The sequence below is a fragment of the Tupaia chinensis genome, unplaced genomic scaffold, assembly GCF_000334495.1.
Source record: "Tupaia chinensis unplaced genomic scaffold, TupChi_1.0 Scaffold000361_2, whole genome shotgun sequence".
NCBI lineage: Eukaryota > Metazoa > Chordata > Mammalia > Scandentia > Tupaiidae > Tupaia > Tupaia belangeri.
Genome location: NW_006159858.1, coordinates 3,585,347 through 3,605,883, shown reverse-complemented (window position 1 = coordinate 3,605,883; position 20,537 = coordinate 3,585,347). Strand labels below are relative to the sequence as shown.

Here is a 20,537-nt window from a genome sequence, read left to right as displayed (position 1 = left end):
CTCGTGCACTCGCCAGAAAGAGCGAGAAACAGAGAGACAGAAAGCGAGAAATTACCCCCTAGAGGGGATGGGCACCCTGCTATCCCTTCTCTATTCTCCTCTTGGGATCTTGGGCATGCACGCACATGAGCCCAGTATGTGTTTAAGCCACTGGGTCCGGGATTCAAACCGCAGTCGACGACATGGGAGTCCAGCAACATAGCCATTATGCCAACTGCTGGTCCCGATAAAGAGAAAAATCTTAAGAGCACCCAGGAGGACAAGAGGCACATTTTACATTATGACAAACATAAGAAAACAGAAGACTTCTTGTTAGAAACTACTCAAGCATAAAAGCAGTGGGGTGACATCTTTTAAGTATTAACAGAGAAATCTGGATGGTAGTGCAGTACTCTGCGAAGCAGACCCATATGGGAAGGTTCTGGTTTTCAGAGACTTCCTTAAGTACACGGAGCATGCGTGTTTCCAAGATCTGGCTGAAGCTGGATAGCAGCATCAAGGCCCTGTTGAGGGTACTCTCTCTCGCGCCCCTCTCTCTGTAGCTCTCACTCACAGAAATAAACTTTAAAAAAATAAATAAAGCAACAAAAGAAGAAAAGTTTTCAGCCAGAATTTCAAAAATGAAGGTATGAGGATGGATGATGGTGTGGCAATGGTGCAATGCTCTGTGAGGCTGACCCAGATGGGGGAGTTCCAGTCCATATCCTGAGACCTCCCTAAGTACACCAGGTACACATGCGCTCAAGGGTCTGGAACTGGCTGGGGTGGAGGTAGGCATGGCAATCAAGACTCTGTTGGGGATGCTGTCTTTCTCTCCTTGTCTTTCTTTCTCTGTGTCTGTCTTGCTCATGGAAGAAATAAATAAACTTGGAAGAATATATTCTGGGGAGGAAGCTAGCAGTCTGTGTCACAGGGAGCAAGAGACTATTTAGGAGACTTATTTGGAGAGAAATGATTGTGGCTTGTACTGGGGTGGCTGTGGGGATGCTGGTGAATAGAGATTAGATCCTGATTTATTTTGAAGGGAGCTTCCGTGGGACTTAATACTGAATTAGACAGGGAAAGGAGAGGGAAGAGAGAAATAAAGGGTGCCTCTTAGGTTTCTGGCTTAACACTTCAGCAAATAGTATCACCCTTGACCGACATGAGGAAAAACGGAGAAGGCCAAGGGTTTGGGATCTTCAGCGGTGGGTAGCAGGTGGTGGAATAATCTAGAATTATGTTTTGTACACATCAAATTTAAGGTGATTATACAAGTGGAAATTAATATCCTGAATATCACTGAGGATAATATTTAGGAAGTTTTCAGTCACTTTCTCCCTATATTCCTCAGAAATATCTTCATTAATATGGAATTATTCTATTAATATGGAATTATTCTTTTTGTTCTTACTGATTTTTCACTTATAAGTATTGACTTTCCGGAACCAGCAGTTAATGTAATGGCTATGTTGCTGGACTCCCATGTAGTCGACCACAGTTTGCATCCCGGACCTGGTGGCTTAAAATTCACGCTGTGCACGTGTATGCATGTGCCCAAAATCTTGAGAGGAGAATGGAGGAGAAGGGATTGCGGCGTGGCCATTCCCCCCCGGGGGTGTGTGTGTGTGTGTTAATTTCTCGCTTTCTGTCTCTCTGTCTCTCTCTGTCTGTCTGGACAGCACACGTGACCGGCCTATAGCAAAAACCACTCAAAAAAAAAAAAAAAAAAAAAAAAAAAAAGAAAAAGATAAGTATTGACTTTCGTAATCTACCTAGTGAACTTTGTTGGTTTGTCCTATATGTGTGAAGATGTTGATTGTATAGCTGTGCTTTGTAGATGTGATAGACAGCTTCCCTGGAGAGGTTGTGGAGATGGATGAGGGCAGGCAGGTGGCTGGGGAACTTTATAGTTCCAAAAAATCAAGGTGTCAGGAACCAGCAGTTAGCGTAATTGCTGGACTCCCACGTAGTCGACCGCGGTTTGTGTCCTGGACCCGGTGGCTTAAAACTCACGTTGGGCACGTGTGCGTGCGTGCCCAAGATCCCGAGAGGAGAATGGAGGAGAAGGGATTGTGGCGTGGCCATCCCCCCCGGGGGGTGATTTCTCACTTTCTGTCTCTATGTCTCTCTCTGTCTGGTGAGCGCACGCGCCCTATAGCAAAAAAATTTCTCTCAAAAAAATAATCCAGGTGTCATGGGTGGGTCTTCCTGTCCTTTTAATCCCCCATCAATGATCTGCTGTGAAAGTGTGAGTTTCAGCAAGCTCTACTCCTCCATTAAGGTTCGAAATTCATAAAAGATCTTCACCAGGGAAGATGACATGTTTTCTTTACAGAACAGTTTTGATGTTTGGTGGGTGAGAGAGAGCCAGTGAAAGAGAGGCGATGCTACCAGCAGTGCATGCTTTGTATGCACCAAAAAAGCGATGAGGAAGAGGGTCCAAGTAGCGCAGCTGTTACAAATGCAACTCTTTGAAAATCACCCCATGATCTGATTCTCTCTGTGTAAGTTGACTGTGAATTTGCTTTTCAAGTGCATCTAATTTCTTTTGTTTTCTTTTTTTAGGTTTTTGTCTTAGGGTACTTGTGCTCTTGGGAGAGGAGAGAGACAGAGAGATGTAGAGAAAGGGAAAGTGAGAAATCATCTCTCCAGGGGAGATGGCCATGCCGCAATACCTTCTCCTCCATTCTCCAGTCCGGATTTTGGGTACGCACACACAAGTGCCTAGTGTGAGTTTTAAGCCTCCATGTCTGGTACCTGAACCATGGTCAGCCATGTGGGAGTCCAGAACCTTGACTATCATGCCACCTGCTGGCCCCAAATGCTTTAACTTCTAATGTTTAATGCTATGGTCTTCCTGATTGAGTTTCTCCCATTAAATTAACCCCATTTGCTTTTATATTTCCTGGAGTTTCTCAGACTTTCTGGATCTTAATGTTTTACCTAACTGATTTCCAATATTGGCAAAGTAAAGTTCTTTCTTTTTGAAATAATGTTTTCTGTCAAATGCACTGGAATCTTGGGAGATAGGAGAGTAGGTCCATGTGTTCAGTCCAGCATCCTGACGCACCTGTATTGGTTTGTTGTCTTTTCCTAACTTCCTAAAATGAATGCCTAGAGTGTTTCCTACAATATAAACTTTGTTGGGACTGGCAGATGGCATAATGGTTACATTGCTGGACCCCCCACGTAGTGGTTTGAGTCCTGGACCCAGCAGCTTAAAACTCACACCAGGTGCGTGTGTGTGAGTGCCCACAATCCTGAGAGGAGAAGGGACTATGGTGTGGTCATCCCTCCTGGAGGTTGATTTCTTGCTTTCTGTCTTTGTCTCTCTCTCTCTGGAAAGCACATGGGCACCAATGGCAAAATTCTCCCTCTCTCTCTCTCTCCAAAAAAAAAAAAAACTTTATTGAAGTTCTGTTTACAAAAGTATCATATATCCATAGGCATTCTTAATACAGTGTTAATAAAGGAAAAGTTAATGATGTCTTCCTTCCTCTTCTACAGTCACCCTCTTGTGAAAATAATGTCAACATTTTGAATCCCTTCACACATTCCCCCATGCTTATATTAGGGAAGAGTTGTTTTCCTTTTACAAAAATCATATCTTTCTATATATATTATTGCCAGAAGGCATGTACATTCAACAGAAAGAGAGTCTTTATCACATCAGGATTTGGGGCACACCCACCTGGTATGCTTTTCAAGTTTCTAGCCAGGGACTGAAACCAGTTGGCCAAGTAAGATGGCCGTTTGACATATGCACTTGACCACTGTGCTGCAGAGCCAGCCTGAAATATTTTTCAACGACTTGTTCTTCTACTTCTCTATCATGTTTTATGTATTTATTTATTTATTTTTTGGAAAGGTTTTTGCTATAGGGCGGTGCACTCACCAGAAAGACAGAGAGAGATAGACAGAAAGCGAGAAATCACCCACCGGGGGGACTACCATACTGCAATCCCTTCTTCTCCATTCTCCTCTCGGGATCTTGGGCATGCACGCACATATGCCCGATGTGAGTTTAAGCCACCGGGTCCAGGACTTGAACCTCAGGCGGCTACATGGGAGTCCAGTGACACAGCCATTACACTAACTGCTGGTCTCATGTTTTATTTATTTTTTAAAAATTTTCTATTCAGGGAGCCAGCAAGTAGTGTGGTGGTTAAGCACTAGATTCCCACATGGCCAACCATGTGGGAATGTTTCTGGTCTAGTCCTGGACCTGGTGGCTTGAAAATCAAGCCAGACATGTGTGTGTGGGTGCCTCAAATCCTGAGAGGAGAGTGGAGAAGGAATTGTGATGTGACAGTCCTTCTGTAGTTTTTCTAAACATCTCTGTGCATTATGTCTACACCCTGGAGGGTGATTTCTCATTTTCTCTTTCTCTCTCTGGTAAGCACACACACCCTGTGGCAAAAACCTAAAGAAAAAAAAAGAAAAAGAAAAAAATCATTTTATTAAATTCATTTAGTACAATGAACTTTCAAATGTTAGAACTTGAAAACTGTTTTTAAGGGTGATTTTGAAATGAGGCCAGATAGTGTTGTAGTGGTTGGGGTGTGGCTGGGCTCTGCATGGCCATCTGTGCGGTTCAGTCCCCACCCGGGGCCTGAAGAGACACGCCTGGTTCATATGCCCATGTGTCCAAAAATCTCAGAAGGAGAGATGGAAGAGATAGGATTGCAGGGTGATTGTCACAATTAGGGGGGAACAGGGCTGATTGCCATCCCTCCACAAGATCACACAAATGCACTTGCAAATTAGAAAAAAAATTTCTTTTTTAAAATATGTTTTGGAACCAGCAGTTAGCATAATGGCTATGTCGCTGGACGCCTATGTAGTCGACTGAGGTTCAAGTCCTGGACCCGGCGGCTTAAACTCACACCAGGTGCGTGTGCGTGCGTGCCCAAGATCCCGAGAGGAGAATGGAGGAGAAGGGACTGCGGCGTGGCCATCCCCCCTGGGGGGTGATTTCTCTCTTTCTATCTCTCTTTCTGTCTGGTGAGCGCACGCGCCCTAGAGCAAAAACCTATCCAGAAAAAAGAAAAATAAAATTTGCGATAGGGTGTGTGTGCTTGCCAGGGAGAGAGAGAGGGAAAGTGAGAAATGACACCTTCCCTCCTGGGGCGGGGGTGGGGGTGGGGGGTTGGCCACACTGTAATCCCTTCTATACTCCTCTTGAGATTTTGGAAACACACACACACACACACACACACCTGGTATACTTTTCAGGCTACTGGGTCTGGGACTTCAACTGCAAAGTCGGCCATGTGGGAAGTGCCATGCCACCTGCTGGCCCAATAAATAAAAATATTTAAAAGGGAGATTTGGGGAAATTCAAGCGAAATGACCATGAAAACAGGTATGAAAATACAAAATATATTTGAAGAATTCAGGGTTACATACATTTGAAGAGGAACTGCAGCAGGGATTATTGGGAAGGGCACAGGGATAATTAAGAGCCGGTGTGTGAGAGCAGTGGACGACAGCGAAAGTGGGAAACCATTGAAGATTTCGGAATAGGATCACGTTATTAACTGCTTAAGAGTAATGAACTTTAAAACAATTCTAAAGCATTTCTTATAAAAACGGCATTTGTTACATTGTTACTTTAATTAATTTGGTATTTAACTAACCCTTTGGGGCTAAAGGAGATGATGTGTAGGAAAGCGGTTCGAATGACTAGGTGATCTAATGGTCTGGGTAACTCGGCAGTGTGGACGTACACCAGGGTCCTTCTAAAGCCACCCAGCCTCTCGCTGCAATCTTGATTGAAGAATTTAGGGCACGTAAGATTAGGCGGCTAATCATCTGGGTAACATGGGGGAAGAAACACTTCAGCTTCAGAGTCTCATGTAAAATAAGGACTAGGACTGAATTGACTCTAAAATGCCTCCATTTCTTTTTTGAGGGGAGAGTTTTTGCTATAGGGCGCGAGCACTCACCGGACAGACAGAGAGAAATAGGCAGAAAGCGAGAAATCACCCCCTGGGGGGGGATGGCCACGCCGCAATCCCTTCTCCATTCTCCTCTCGGGATCTTGGGCACGCACGCACATGCACCCAGTGTGAGTTTAAGCAATCAGGTCTGGGACTTGAACCATGGTCTACTACATGGGAGTCCAGCGACATAGCCATTACGCCAACTGCTGGTCCCTAAAATGCCTCCATTTCTAAAAACTCAATGGTTCTGTGATTCTGTGATTGTCCCTATGCCCTTACTCGTAGTCCCACTTTCCATGATTTCAGTTACCCACAGTTAACTGCAGTCAAAAAGCAGGTGAGTACAGGACAATAAGATATTCTGAGAGAGGGACCAGCAGGTGGCGTGGTGGTTAAGGTGCTGGACACTCGCACATGGCCAACCAGGGTTCGAGTCCTGAATCTGGTGGCTTGCTTTCTCACTTCCTCTCTCTCTCACTCTCACCCTCTGTGTCTCTCTGGTCAAATTAAAAAATAAATGAATGAATAAATAAAAATAAAGTAAATAATTATAAAAAAAGATATTCTGAGAGAGAGAAAGCCCATAATCACTTAATTTTTACTATAGTAGATTTTTATAATTATTCTCTATTAATATAGCTATTGTTCATCTCATTCTGTGCCTAATTTATAAATTAAACTTTATCATAGGTATGTATGTATAGGAAAAATATAGCATTTGGTATTATCTGGTACTATCTATGGTTTCAGACATCCACTGAGACTTTGTATCCCCCATGGATAAAGGGGAAATTACTGTACAATTGATTTACCACCGAGTGTTTCTTCAAGCAGTTTTAACTATTCATTTAACAATGACATGTTGAGAATCACTGAAAATGCTGTCTCAATATAATATAAACTGCTATTTGTTATCTAAAAGCATTTATAACCATTAGTAATCAGATTACAGGGGCCAGCAGATGGTGTAGCGGTTAGGTCGCTGCACTCCCACATGGCCGACCACAGTTCAAGTCTTGGACACGGTGACTTGAAACTCGTGCCATGTACTTTTGAGTATGTGACCAAGATCCCAGGAGGAAAATGAAGAAGGGATTGCAGCATGACCATCCCCTCAGGGGGGGGGGGATGTGATTTCTCACTTTCTCTCTCACTGTCTCTGTCTGTCTTTCTGATGAGTCCATGTGCCCTAATCAAAAACCTCTAAAAAGAAAAAAAAAAATAGATTACATTTGTTCTGATGATTCTATTTTATATCCACTTTTGCTGCTGCTTGAGTTGCTGTGCATTATTTTGATTTTGCAGATTTAATAGGGTGAATATTACAATACCAAAGGAGCTAGGATAGATAGACAGATTTCTGTGATATTTGGCTAAGTATAATAGTTGTGAGAAAAATACTTAATTAAGTTTTAATATTTTTTATATTCTTGATTGTTGAAAGAATAAAATGATCTTGGGAACTATCTTTCTAAGTTGTCTAAAATTAAAACTTCTTTTTTAACAAGGTGGGTTTTACATGGACAGAATACAGTCCACCACCATCTTTCAGATCAGAATATATTCAAGTTGAACCAAGATATCAGGTGAGTCCTGAGCTATCTTATCCCAATTATGCTTAATTACTAGCATACGTAATTCAGTGGTTTCAAAATTAGGTATTCATTACAAACACATTGCTATCTTAAATACATTAGAAACTTCCAACTCCCACCTTTGCCCTAATAAATCTCAATAAAACTGGGCATCTATATTTCTTAAAAAAAGCCAGCAGTGGTGTGGTGGTAAGGTGCTGGATACCTCCACATGACCCACCACGGTTCAAGTCCCAGACCTGGTGGCTTGCTTTCTCACTTTCTCTTTCTGGTCAAATGAAAATAAATGAATGAATAAATAAAATAAATAATTCTTGTCTGATGAGCGCATGTGCCCTATAGCGAACAACAAAAAAAAAAAAAAAAATCTCAATGGATTTTTTTTTTTTCATTGCCAGAGGATGGATGTGCTTGCCAGAGGTAGGGAGAAGAAAGAAGGAAGCATCCCTAATGGGGTATGGTCACACCATAACCCCCTTTTCTCCATTTTCCCACCCTGTCAGGATTTAGGGCATACACTTATATGAGCTTGAAGTGTTTCTCAAGACCCTGGGCTGAAATTTGAACTGTGGTCAGCCACGTGGGATCTTGCTTCCTTAACCACCAAGCTAAGGGTGAGCCACCTGTGAATTCTTAATCTATCACATGGATATCTATTAACATTTGAAAATGAGATATAATAAATTATACCCAATAAAATGAACTTTGAAATTAAGTTGAAATAAAATAAAACAAATATTGGGACCAGCAGTTGGCATAATGGCTATGTTGCTGGACTCCCATGTAGTTGACCATGGTTCGAGTCCTGGACCATGGTTCGCACCTGGCTTAAACTCATGCCAGGTGCGTGTGCGTGCATGCCCAAGATCCCGAGAGGAGAATGGAGGAGAAGGGATTGCAATGTGACCATCCCCCTTCGGGGGTGATTTCTTGCTTTCTGTCGCTCTCTCTCTGTCTTTCTGGCTAGCACACGTGCCCTATAGCAAAAACCTCCCCCCCCCACCAAAAAAAAATTAAACTGATTATTCCACAATGTGCTTTTTTCATTTGGGTAATTAAGTAGTTGTATGAACAGAGGCTTTGAGTAACAGAGTTCATTTTGAAAGCTATTTCAATAATAGAATAGCCTGATCCCAGAGCCACAAAACTGTCTATGGATATTAATTACACTGCAATTCAGAGGGTGAGTTTTGTTTTTGCCATAGGGTGCGTGAGCTTGCCAGAGAGAAACAGAGAGAGAAAGTGAGAAATCACCCCTCAGAGGGGATGGCCATGCTGCAATCCCTTCTTCATTCTTCTCTCTGGATTTTGGGCATGTACACACACACACACACACACACACACACCTGGTGTGATTTTCAAGTCACCAGCTGGGACTCGAACCACAGCTGCCCAGTGGGAGTCCAGTGCCTTAACCACCATGCCACCTGCTGGCCCCAATTCTAGATTTTTTAAATTCTTTTCTCTTAATCATTTCTGCAAATATAGTATGCATCAAGAAGCAAGATTCTACTATCACATGTTAAGGACTGCGTGACTTGAAGATGCATGGAGACCTAAGAAAATTCATGGAGAAATGGAATTAGAGAACCAGTTTATTTTCATGCAAAAAAGAAAAAAGAAATCCATGCCAATTTTTTTTTCATGTGTATTTTCTATGAATTTTAAAAGGCTCCTCCTAAACTCTGAGTAAAGATTTAAACAATATTTACAACATTTTTCATGAGATATCTACTTGCTTGTCTTGAAAAAACTTTTCCTACATTACTACTAAAATGATAAATTTGGGTCATTGGAAAAGCCTTGATGTATTTTTCAATGTTTTTCTATGCAAAAATGTGTCATGACTTTTTCTACAACCCAATATTTATATGAATAAGCTTCAGATCCTGATGGTAGCTACTGTTTTAGTGAATGTAGTTAATAATGGAAACTGAGTTGTTAAACTGTTTAGGGCAGCTTTTAGGTATCTAAAAATATTACAGACAGCAAAAAGCACTCAGACACAAAATAGTGTCAGAATTAGAAATCTTAACATTTTACATTAAAATCTTATTTTTATTCCACTTTAAAATACTTTAAAGCAGGGACCAGCAGGTGGTATGGTGGTTAAAATCCTACATAGCTAACTGCGTTTAAGCCCCAGACCTGGAAGCTTGAAAATCATGCCAGCATATGTGTGTGCATGCCCAAAATTCCTGGAGGAGAATGGAAGAGAAGGGACTGCGACATGGCCATTCCCCTGGTGTGTGTGTGTGATTTCTCTGTCTTTCTCTGGTGAGCGCATATGCTCTATAGCAAAAACCAAAAAAGATTACATAGATAGATAGATAGATAGATAAGTACATATACACACACGGAGATACATATAGATATATATAGATATATATATACACATAAAATTAAAATTGCTTTTCTACCTTTGTAGAAAGTGAGTGGATGAAGAGGTAAATTGACAGGGTGCTTAGAGAAAATATAGATTTAAAATAAATGTTATAGAGTTTCTTACTTTTTTTTTTTCAATATTGCAATTTCAGAAATTCAACTACAAGGCTGGTTTTGACCCTTTTCTAAGGAATCTGAACAAAACAATGTCAGATAGAAAAAGAAAAGACCAAGATATATACCAGTGTGGAAAGTTTTTAAGTGCAGAGGTTATAGAGCATGAAGACCAAGATCCCCCTTATCCAGCACGATCAACACCTGCAGGCTCTACTGATAAAACCTGGGCCTATGATCCTAATATCATTGCAATAAAGACTTCAGATACTAAAGATAAATCAGCCCGTGAGCCTTCTATCATCACGATAAAGACTTCAGACACTAAGAATAAGTCAGCCCAAGATCCTCCTATCAACCCAATGACGACTTCAGACACCAAGAATAAGTTAGCTGATGTTTCTATTGTCGACACAATAAAGACTTCCGATTCCAAGACTATGTCAGCTAGTGATCCTACTGTTAAAACCACAAAGACTTTAGACCCTAAGAAAAAGTTATCCCATGATCCTGGTACCATCCCAATAAAAAGTTTAGACAATAAGAATGAGTTAAACAAAAAATTACAGAATGCATCTTTACCAAGCTTCAAAAGAGAATCATCAGTGACTGAAAATGTAAATACGTGTTGCCTCTCAAAGTCATTAAATCTCACCTCCCATATAGAAGATTTAAGACAATCAATGGTACTCAAGTCGATTTTAAATAAAAATCTCCAAGACCTTTCAGACAAATTGTTTTCTAAACCGGAAGTTTACATAAACACCGAAGCAACAAAGAAAAGTAGTTCTCCACTTCTAAGCATTCATGATAAACCATCAAGTAGTACGACAGAAGAAGTGTTTGAAAAAATCCAAGATTTAAGCAACTGGCTTTCAGAAAAAGACATTTTAAATTCAAAGTCACTTTTAAGTCAAATCATTAAAAATATTTCTGAAGATTCGCTTTCTAAAGGTCGATCCAAAACATCTCTAGAGAAAGAAGACTATGTCTCTGAAAAACACTTAGAAGCAGATGAGATAGATTTGCCAATGGAAAAAAAGAGTAGTTTCAAAAGGAAGCATTCAGGAAGTGAAGTAGGTAGCTCCAAATCAGGGGTAAATGGCATGGCCAGTGACTACATCATCAAGCAAATATTCACTGCACCGATCTTCTCAAAGTTAGACATGGCACTGAGGCAGTCAAGGGAGACACAGGAGGACTTGCAGGATCCCACACTTTGGGAGAGAAGTTTACCTTCGCATGTGCTAGTTCAATATGAAGAAAAAGACGAAAAAACAGAATTGCCACAGCCTAAATCTGTTGTAAGCCAGATAATACAAGCATTTCCTATAGATACTCTTTTAGAATCTGGGATGATCAAAGTGATAGAATTAAATAAAGAATACCAGGAGAGTTCTTCGCTGGACACAAAGATAGGCTTTCCTGAAGAAAGCCCAGTGTATTCTACTGATGATTACTCAGGAATCAGAAGCAAGACAGAAGCTCTTTCCCAGCAGTATATGCCCATTCCTCAAGAAGCCACATCTTCTGTCAGTAGAATTGAATTTATAGAGGAAGACCAAAATATGTTCCTACAAGATTCAAAATATCATCCAACACCAGGTAAAAACACAGATTTGCCAAGAAACAGACAGAGGCTTGGTGAAGAAGATGATCTAAGTTCTATTTTAGAAAATTTAGGCGCCTCTTTAATGGGTAAACTGAATGAGTCAGATGCGGTTATGTTCAAATCCTTTTTAAAGAACATCTTTAATATTTTTTTCAAATATAATCAGTCAGAAAGAAGACAACCAGAAAAAGAATTAGAAAGCCTTATTAGACATTCTTTTCCTCATGATACAGAACACCTTGAAGAAATCCAAATGGACTTTGATAAGGCAGAAAAATTAGACAGAAAACCTAGTTTGAGTCCAAAGCTGCGTGTTTTTCTGGAAGAACTCTCAGAGTCAGAAGTAAAAAATTTGAAATCTGAATTAAGTAAACACATTCAGCATTATCTTGTAGAAAGACTCTCAGAATCAGGGCATATCTTGAAAGAGGACTTACCAAAAATCTATCAAAATCTCTATTTGATGAATGAGAAAGCAGAACCTAAAGGACAAAGCATTTTTCAGGAGAAATATTCAGAAACTATAAAAGAAATTATGTCTTTTATAAATAATTTTAATCATCACTTCATAGATAAACATTTAGAAATAAAACTAAGATCTTTTTTAAATGACATTCTCCAAAACTATTTCCTAAAAAACCTTTCAAAAAGCAGTTTATTTAATGAGACAGAATCTGAGACTACACACTCAAACATATCTTCTCTAAGAACTAAAAGTTCCTCAATACCTTTTCATGGGTTAGGACAAGATATTTCAAGGGGGAGTTTTGGTGGAAGGCTTGAAATAAACATGAAATATCCTTTAAGTAAATCTCTACAGAATTGTCTTTCAGCTTTATCAGAAAATGAATTATTAAATCTAAAAGCTGATTTAAGCAAACATCTCCAGTGTCTCTTTATAGAAAAACTTTCAAAATCAGGAGTAATGACAGAAAGCCAATTAGAGGGGATCAACCAGCATATACGTTTTCTTAATTCTAGTCCCACACAATTAAAATGTATAAAGACAGATTCAGAATTAAGAGATGAAAATCACTTTATGGAGAAGCATTCAGAAAAGCAAAATAACTATTCAAAAGATTTTCAAAAAAACTCTTTACAAAGGGTTCCTATGGATACACTTATAGAAACAGAATTGATCAGAAATGAAGAAAAGGAATATTTTTCCTTACACAATTTAAAAGAAAATCCATCAGTAATTAGGAAACAGAACACTTACTTCCCAAAAGAAGGACCTAAAACAGTAACTTTAATAAAAGTTCAACCTTCTTCCAACAAAGTTACCCAGGCAATTCCATTCATTAAACCAGTAGAAAGGCTTCCAGGTACACTGCTTAAGAATCAAAGGAGAGACCATGGGTTCGTGCAGCTTTCTTGTGCAGAAAATTCTGTATATAAAACAGAGATACCAGACCCATACAATTGGGGTGGTAAATCAAAAATAACTCAATCAAAGGCTTGCTTTGAAAGGATGCTGAAAATGAAGTCCCTGGAAAAACAGGAGCACATTAACATTTATAAATGGACCGTTCAGGAAAAACCTGAAGCAGTATTATCACCGTGTATAAGAACACAGTATAATTGTACACTGCAGAGGGATGATGAAGAATACTTAAACAGACTCCCTTTCCCTTCCTGGCAGAGTTTACATCCTATCAAATCAGAGATGGGAATGAAACCAAAACTAGAAGACCAGTATTATCAGAGACTGAAAGGAAATAACAACAACAATAAAAAACATTTAGTAACATTTGCACAGTACAAAAAAGAAATGCACACTCCTTCTATAAAACCAAATGAAAATTTCTATGAAAAATGTGCCAGGGTCCCTGAATTGCAGTCATTTAAATATAAAGTTCTAGAAGATGAGAAAAACTCAAAGCCATTCTTCTTCCCAGAAGTACTGACGAGAGAAAATCTAAAATCTAAGATTCGGAAAGAAAGAGACCATGTCCCCAAACCAAAAAAGTCATTTAACAAGATAGTTCGGATCTTACCAACCACACTGCCTGCCACAAGAATCCACCTAAGGAAATCTGTTCCCAAGACATTACTTCACTGGACTGCAAGAAGAACTATACATGTAATCATGATTTTCTGACTTCTACTTCTGTATTTGGCAAAGTTCTGTAAATAATTTACTGTAGGGTGTTTCTGTCTGCATGCAAGTGTGTGTGTGATCTTAATTGCCTCAAGATATATAGAACTTCAAATTTAAAAATTCTTCTAAAATTCAAATATCATCACACCTAATTCAAAATACTGTCACTAAATCAGGGGACTCACACACTTACTGCCTGTGTATGAAAAAGGGCACCCTCTGTGGACCATGAGTTAGAAAATTATTCCCTTTTCTCTGGGCAGATTCTCCAGACTGGTACAGCCTAGAGTCAAGGCTTACAGGCCAGCCTGTGGAAAACTGGCTGGATTTCAGCCCAGACTAGAATTACTCATGGACTATGGAGAGACGCAACCTGTACAACCATTGCCAGTAGCCATATACTCTGAAAATATAACAGATTTGCTTTTCACGGAGATATAACTCTATATAGTTCCTCTTTGTTGGATTTTTTCTTTTAGAAAGCAAATAAAAAGTTCCTACTATGTTCCAATTAATTTGCTAAGAATTAGGGTTATGCACAATTCCTAAGCTATTAGATTATGAGTTGCACAAATTGCATTTAACTTCTGCTCTTTTCTTCTTTTACCACCATCCCTCTGCTATATCTCCTGCTGAGAAATGGGAATTCGAGTCTCTTTTTAATACTAATGTAAAACAGTCAGGAAGGTAAATCTTTTCCTGGATGTTTTATAGATCATTGTAAGGAACAGTGAAAGTCTAGGAATGAAAGGGACTTACTCTAATTTAGGGACCACTGCTCTTCCCTGTTAGTACAGTATAACAGGTATGACCTATAATTGGGAAAATTTGTGAATTCTAAAACGAATATGAAATTGATCATTTGATGTGCATAATTCTTTGAATGAAAAAATAAATCTATTTTCAAGATAGCGACTTTGAATTTGCTTTCAACAGTAAATCATTAGTTTTATAGTGGAGGATAAATATTACTGGATCCTTGGGAAAGTCATGACACATTTTTGCATAGAAAACCTAAAAAATGGGACCAGCAGTTAGCATAATGGCTATGTCGCTGAACTCCCATGTAGTCAACCGCGGTTCGTGTCCCGGACCCAGTGGCTTAAACTCAACGCCAGGCGCGTGTGAGTGCGTGCCCAAGATCCTGAGAGGAGAATGGAGGAGAAGGGATTGCGGTGTGGCCATCCCCCCGGGGGGTGATTTCTTGCTTTCTGCCTCTCTGACTCTCTCTGTCTTTCTGGCGAGCACACGTGCCCTATAGCAAAAACCTCTCAAAAAAAAAAAAAAAAAAAAAAAGAAAACCTAAAAAATTTGTCATGACTTTCCCAGCAACCCAATCTATACTGTAAATTATATATAGTCTATATTATGTAGCTAAGGGTTCACAAATCTATACTGTAAATTATATATAGTCTATATATATATAGTCTTCCCTTACCTGTGGGATATACGTCCTAGGACCCCAGATGGATACCTGACAGTGCCACACCCTTTATATCCCTATATACCCCCCCCCATCTGGCAGCCCAGCTGCCTACTAAGTGCGGGTAGCGTAGACAGCATGGATATGCCCTGAGTGGGAATGGCATAGCACAGTGTGAGGTTTTTATCATGTCGTTCAGAATGATGCACAATTTAAAATTTAGGAATTGTTTCTGGGATTTTCCATTTAATATTTTCAGACTGTAGTTGACTACGAGTAGCTGAAAGCTCAGAAAGCAAAACTACAGATGAGGGGAAACTACTGTATCAGCAACGTAGGGGCAGGGTAAGCAGCATATAGCTTATACTCTCAGGGTTATTTTTTTTTTATATAAAAATTCATCTATTTAGGATTGGGTGTGTATGTGTACGTGTATGTTCTTGTACACATGTATGTGTGTATGTATGTGTCTGTACATACCAGGAAAAGGACGTAGAACATGAGATCATAGTTGTTGGAGAGAAAAGACTTTCTAAAGTTCCTTTAGACGAATAAATCTTTATGTCATTTTTTCAAATGAAATAAACTGTGTTTATGTTGAATGGTGTAAGATCATGTAGAATCTCAGAACCTTTATCCTAAAAGCAGGCAAGGGAGCTAGAGTTATTTTTATTTCCTTCTGTCAAACAAAGTATTCCTAAGCTTGTCTCCTAGTAACGTTGACAGAAAGAGAACTGAGTGGTAAGAGGGCATTTGTCCACTGATTAGAAAGACATATCTTATTTTTTAAAATCTAGGAATCCATTGAAGGAATCAAAATAGGAGAGAGAAATCGAGTTGCAGGAGCACCCAGAAAAGTAACCGTGCTTCCCCTGGCTCTCCAGTAATCAATTATATCAGCTGCAAAGAAAAACTATTACTCAGGCAGCAGAAAGTCCCTTACAGATGCGGTTCGCCTAGTCATTCCAAGGACTGGAAAGGGAAGAGGAAGAATGTTTCCTTGCTTACCTGAAATCCAGACAGAAATGTAAAGTAGGCAGAATTGGTCTTTAGGCTTGACACCTTCTTTTTCGTACCTCTTATCTTTCTGGCTGCTCTAATTCTTATCAGTCCTACCCATCCTTCTCCTGTCCTATTAATCCACTCCCTCCTTGTCTCCAAATCAAAGCAGCCCATTCCTCTGGGACGCCTATCTCTGCGAGGAGGTAAGGAATAACTGCTGGAACAGCTGAGGGAACCAGCTTACGAGAATCTGAGAAGAACTAACAGCTTCATACCCTTGTAGGCGTTCTTGTACATTGTTATATTTAAATGATAAAACAGAGCCACGTTGCAGGAAGTTTGAGGAAAATTACCTTTCCTTTATTATTTTAGTGTATATTCTTCCAATTCTTTTTCCAAATATTTTACTTTACTTTTATATACATACTCTCAGAATGTATATAAAAATGTTTTTATGGTTAAAAAAGATGGTTTAAATATTACAACCATATTCTTGGCTACTGCTCTTCCGCTCTCTCCATGTGTATATATACTAAAGGTGTTTATTGAATTAACTTTTAAAGAATGAATGATCAAAGTTTGGATGATATGAAAATAAAATACAAAACATTTGTGATTTATATTTGGGGCTGGCAGGGAGTATTTTGGTGGAGAATTACCAAGTAGGCTGGCCAGCTTAGCCTAGGAGTCTGACCTCTGAGGACAGCCCTTGTAAGTTTTTCTGGCTTCCAGCTCCATATCGTCCATCTATTTTGAAATAACAGATCATTTGAAACAGTAAGGTTTGTTTGTTTAATAGTTTACTATAGGGCGAGTGCACTTACCAGAGAAAGAGAAAGAGAAAGAAGAGAAAGAGAAAGAGAAGGAGAAAGAGAGAGAGAAAGTGAAAAATCACCCCCCAGGGGGATGGCCATGCCTCAATCCCTTTTCCTCCATTCTCCTCTCAGGATTTTGAGCACACATGCACATGTGTCCAGGGTTTTCCAAGCTGCCAAAGACTGAGACTTGAACCATGCGGTAGGCCATGTACCCAGGTACCTTAACCATCATGTCACCTGGTGTCCCCAGAAACAATAAGATTTTTTTTTTAAGGCATGGTTTCTTTCTTTCTTTCTTTTTCTTTTTTCTTTCCTTTCCTTTCCTTTCCTTTCCTTTCCTTTCCTTTCCTTTCCTTTCCTTTCCTTTCCTTTTTCTTTCTTTCTTTCTTTCTTTCTTTCTTTCTTTCTTTTTTCTTTCTTTCTTTCTTTCTTTCTTTCTTTCTTTTCTTTCTTTCTTTTTTTTTTTTTTGGAGAGGTTCTTGCTATAGGGTGCGCGCGTTTGCCAGAAAGAGAAAGAGACAGTCAGAAAGCGAGAAATCACCCCTCAGGGGGGATGGCCACACCACAACCCCTTCTCCATTCTCCTCTCAGGATCTTGGGCACATACGCACACGTGCCCAGTGTGAGTTTAAGCCACCAGGTCCAGGATTCGAGCTGTGGTCGACTACATGGGAGTCCAGCAACATAGCCATAATACCATCTGCTGGTCCCCCGAGGCATGGTTTCTAAGGGTAGTATCTAATGGGAGGCATTGGGTGTAAGATCTGAATTTGTGGACTGCCTAAGACACATTTGATACTTTCATTCTTTGTTGTCAGTACAAATTTCAGTCCTTGTAAACTTTAAATGTACTTTTAAAAATCTAACGTACTAATCTGATCTTTTATTTTAATGTTTAGGATTGTTCAGATAAATTCGAGGAATTTCCAGTGACTTCATTTAAACAGCTTAAGAAAGTAAAATCAAGAGCAAAGATGTTAGGAAAGAATGCAGATGATAGCTATAATCAGACAAAGCACTCCATGAGACCATACACCGCTCCAGAGGTGAACAAACGACGAGAGAGCGCCACTGGAAAGCTTGCGAGTCCTCGCATGGTTTCAGCAGGCTTAGTTCATGTCAGTGACACAAACTCAGATTATGACATGCGTAAAATGCGGCCCCCAAAAAGATTAAAAGAGGATATGGAAAACCGTACGCTCGTTTGTGATATTATCCAAATGTTAAACCATGCAGAATGATGTGTGAGACCGACAGTCAGATTACCCTTTCTCCACTGACAAAATGGTTTAGAGATCTGTCCTTCCGTGTGATAGAAGTCAGTAACCAAGTTTCATCTTGTCAAAACCATCTTGTTTTGATTAAAAGGAAAAATAAACACATTTGATGTAAACGTGTTCTTGTTTATGAATCCTGGGGCACACACCCAGGAGCACATATTCAATTTAAATTCGTTAGCGGTTTTGTCCACCGGATTTTCTCTCTCTATATCACTCCAATTCTGATTTCTTTTTAAAAAAAAATAATTATTTTATTTTATTTATTCATTCATTTATTTTTTAAATTTGACCAGAGGGAGAGAGAAAGAAAGAAAGAGAGAGAGAAATGTGAGAAAGCAAGTCACCAGGTCCAGGACTTGAACTGTGGTCAGCCATGTGGGAGTGTCCAGCACCTTAACCACCAAACCACCTGCTGATCCCCTCCAATTCCTATTTCTGACTTTCCCATTTTGTTATGCTCTATAACTGCTCACTCCGTTTTCAGGTTTGTTACTTGCAGTTATATCAGTTTTACCCTTTTGATATGAATATACTTTTACTCTTTAGTTCTAGTTATGTTTCTAGATTTAACAGTTCACAACTCTGGACCTATTTTTTTTTTCTTTGAGTTTTTGCCACACAACATATGTACTAGCTGGAAAGAGATGGAGAGAGAAAAACTGAGAAGCCGCCCTCCGGGGGGATGGCCATGCTGCAAACCCTTCTTCATTCTCCTCTTGGGGTCTTTTGGCACACATGAGCACTTGCCTGGTGTGATTTTCAAGCAGCCAGGTCCAGGACTCAGACAATGGTCGGCCACGTGGGAGTCAGTACCTCAACCACCACACTACCTATTGACCCCAGAACTTTTATTAATATTTTAAAGAATGATTTAACTTTATTATTTTTTAACTTACTATATAGCATGTGTGTGCTCACCAGAGAGAGACAGGAAGAGAGAGAAAATGAGAAAACAAGCTGTCAGGTCCAGGCCTCAAGCTGTGGCTAGCCATGTGGTAATCAAACGCCTTAGCCACCACACCACCTGCCAGCCCAAATTTTGTATCTTTTTAATTCATCATGTTTGTGGTAATTTGTCACAACAGCTTTAGGAAACTAATACCATATACAAAAGATTTTTGGGGTGGGCAGAGTCTGAGGGAAAATGGGGAGGTAGTTGGAGATAGTTGAAAGAGCTATCAAGCATGTTGAATTGGCCTAAATCAGCCCCTGTACTTGGGTGATAAAATGTGGCCCAAAGTAGTCCCTGTATGTACTGAACTGAGCCTAGAGTGTACCCTGGTAACCAAGTAACTGAGCTTCAGCCTATGAAAGGCTACCAACTGATCAGACCATAACCATATAAGGCAAATGTCAACTGCAGCCAATCAGGTTGGCTTTGTATGTCACTTCCATCTCTCTGGCTATATATTATATAACTGTATTTGTGGTGGGGTGAAGTTCTGAGCTTCAGTTGAAACTCAGTTCTAGAACCTGTCCTTTGCTCATGTTAAATTAAACGGGTCTCAGATTTTTCTCAGTTTATTCACTCATTTCTTCCATGAGTGAGAGAGACAGCCGCCCTCCCAGCTAGGTCTTGACATAGAAAACAACCCAGCCTCAGCCAGTTCCAGGCCATGGGCATGCACAGCAGAATCAAAGTCCCCATACACAGAACCTTCCCATGTGGGTGAGTCCCACAGGCTGTTATCTTTTACTGCTGTGCCACTGTTTGGTCCCCTGGTCTCTCATTTTTTATTTTTTAGATTGTTTTCCTGAAACTGCTATGGAACAAGTGGGAGAAGAAGTGAAACAGAAGTGCCTTAGACTGCAGTGTCATTCTAGGTACATTTCAGCAGGGCTAATTGTGGAGTCCTCAAGCCAAAGTCATTCATCACTAAAGGCCTTTGGGCCTGACTTGCTATCTCTGCTATCCTAGCCCTGGGGGTTAAGGTGAGGCAACTATGGTAGGCAGAGTAATGTTTCCCCCCAAAATGCCCAGACCCTGTGAATATGTGAGATTACATAGCTAAGGGGAGTTAGGACTACAGATAGAATTAAGGCACTTAACTCATTGTGGACAGATTATCCTGGATTATCTGGCTACATCTCATGTAATCATGAGGGTCCTTAAAAAGTAGAAGATAGAATAAAAAGAGAAAACCAGAAAAATGGCAGTGTAAAAAGGTCTCATCCCAACGTTGCTGACTTGGAAGGTGGACAAAGAGCCACCAGTCAAGGAATGCAGATTGCCTCTGAAAGCTGGAAAGGATAGGAAAACGGATTCCTTTCTAGAGTCTC

General features: G+C 39.9%; 1 protein-coding gene across 1 annotated transcript in view; it reads left to right on the top strand.

Annotated features, from left to right (window-relative positions):
* CATSPERT (catsper channel auxiliary subunit tau) overlaps positions 1–18,371 on the top strand; it is a 161,226-nt gene extending 142,855 nt beyond the window's left edge. Inside the window, 4 exon segments of the mRNA XM_014589560.2 lie at positions 7,436–7,513; positions 10,060–13,716; positions 17,877–18,137; positions 18,140–18,371. Coding sequence (XP_014445046.1) covers positions 7,436–7,513; positions 10,060–13,716; positions 17,877–18,137; positions 18,140–18,187 — 4,044 coding nt within the window. The 3' untranslated portion in view covers positions 18,188–18,371.
* The last annotated feature ends 2,166 nt before the right edge of the window (positions 18,372–20,537 follow it).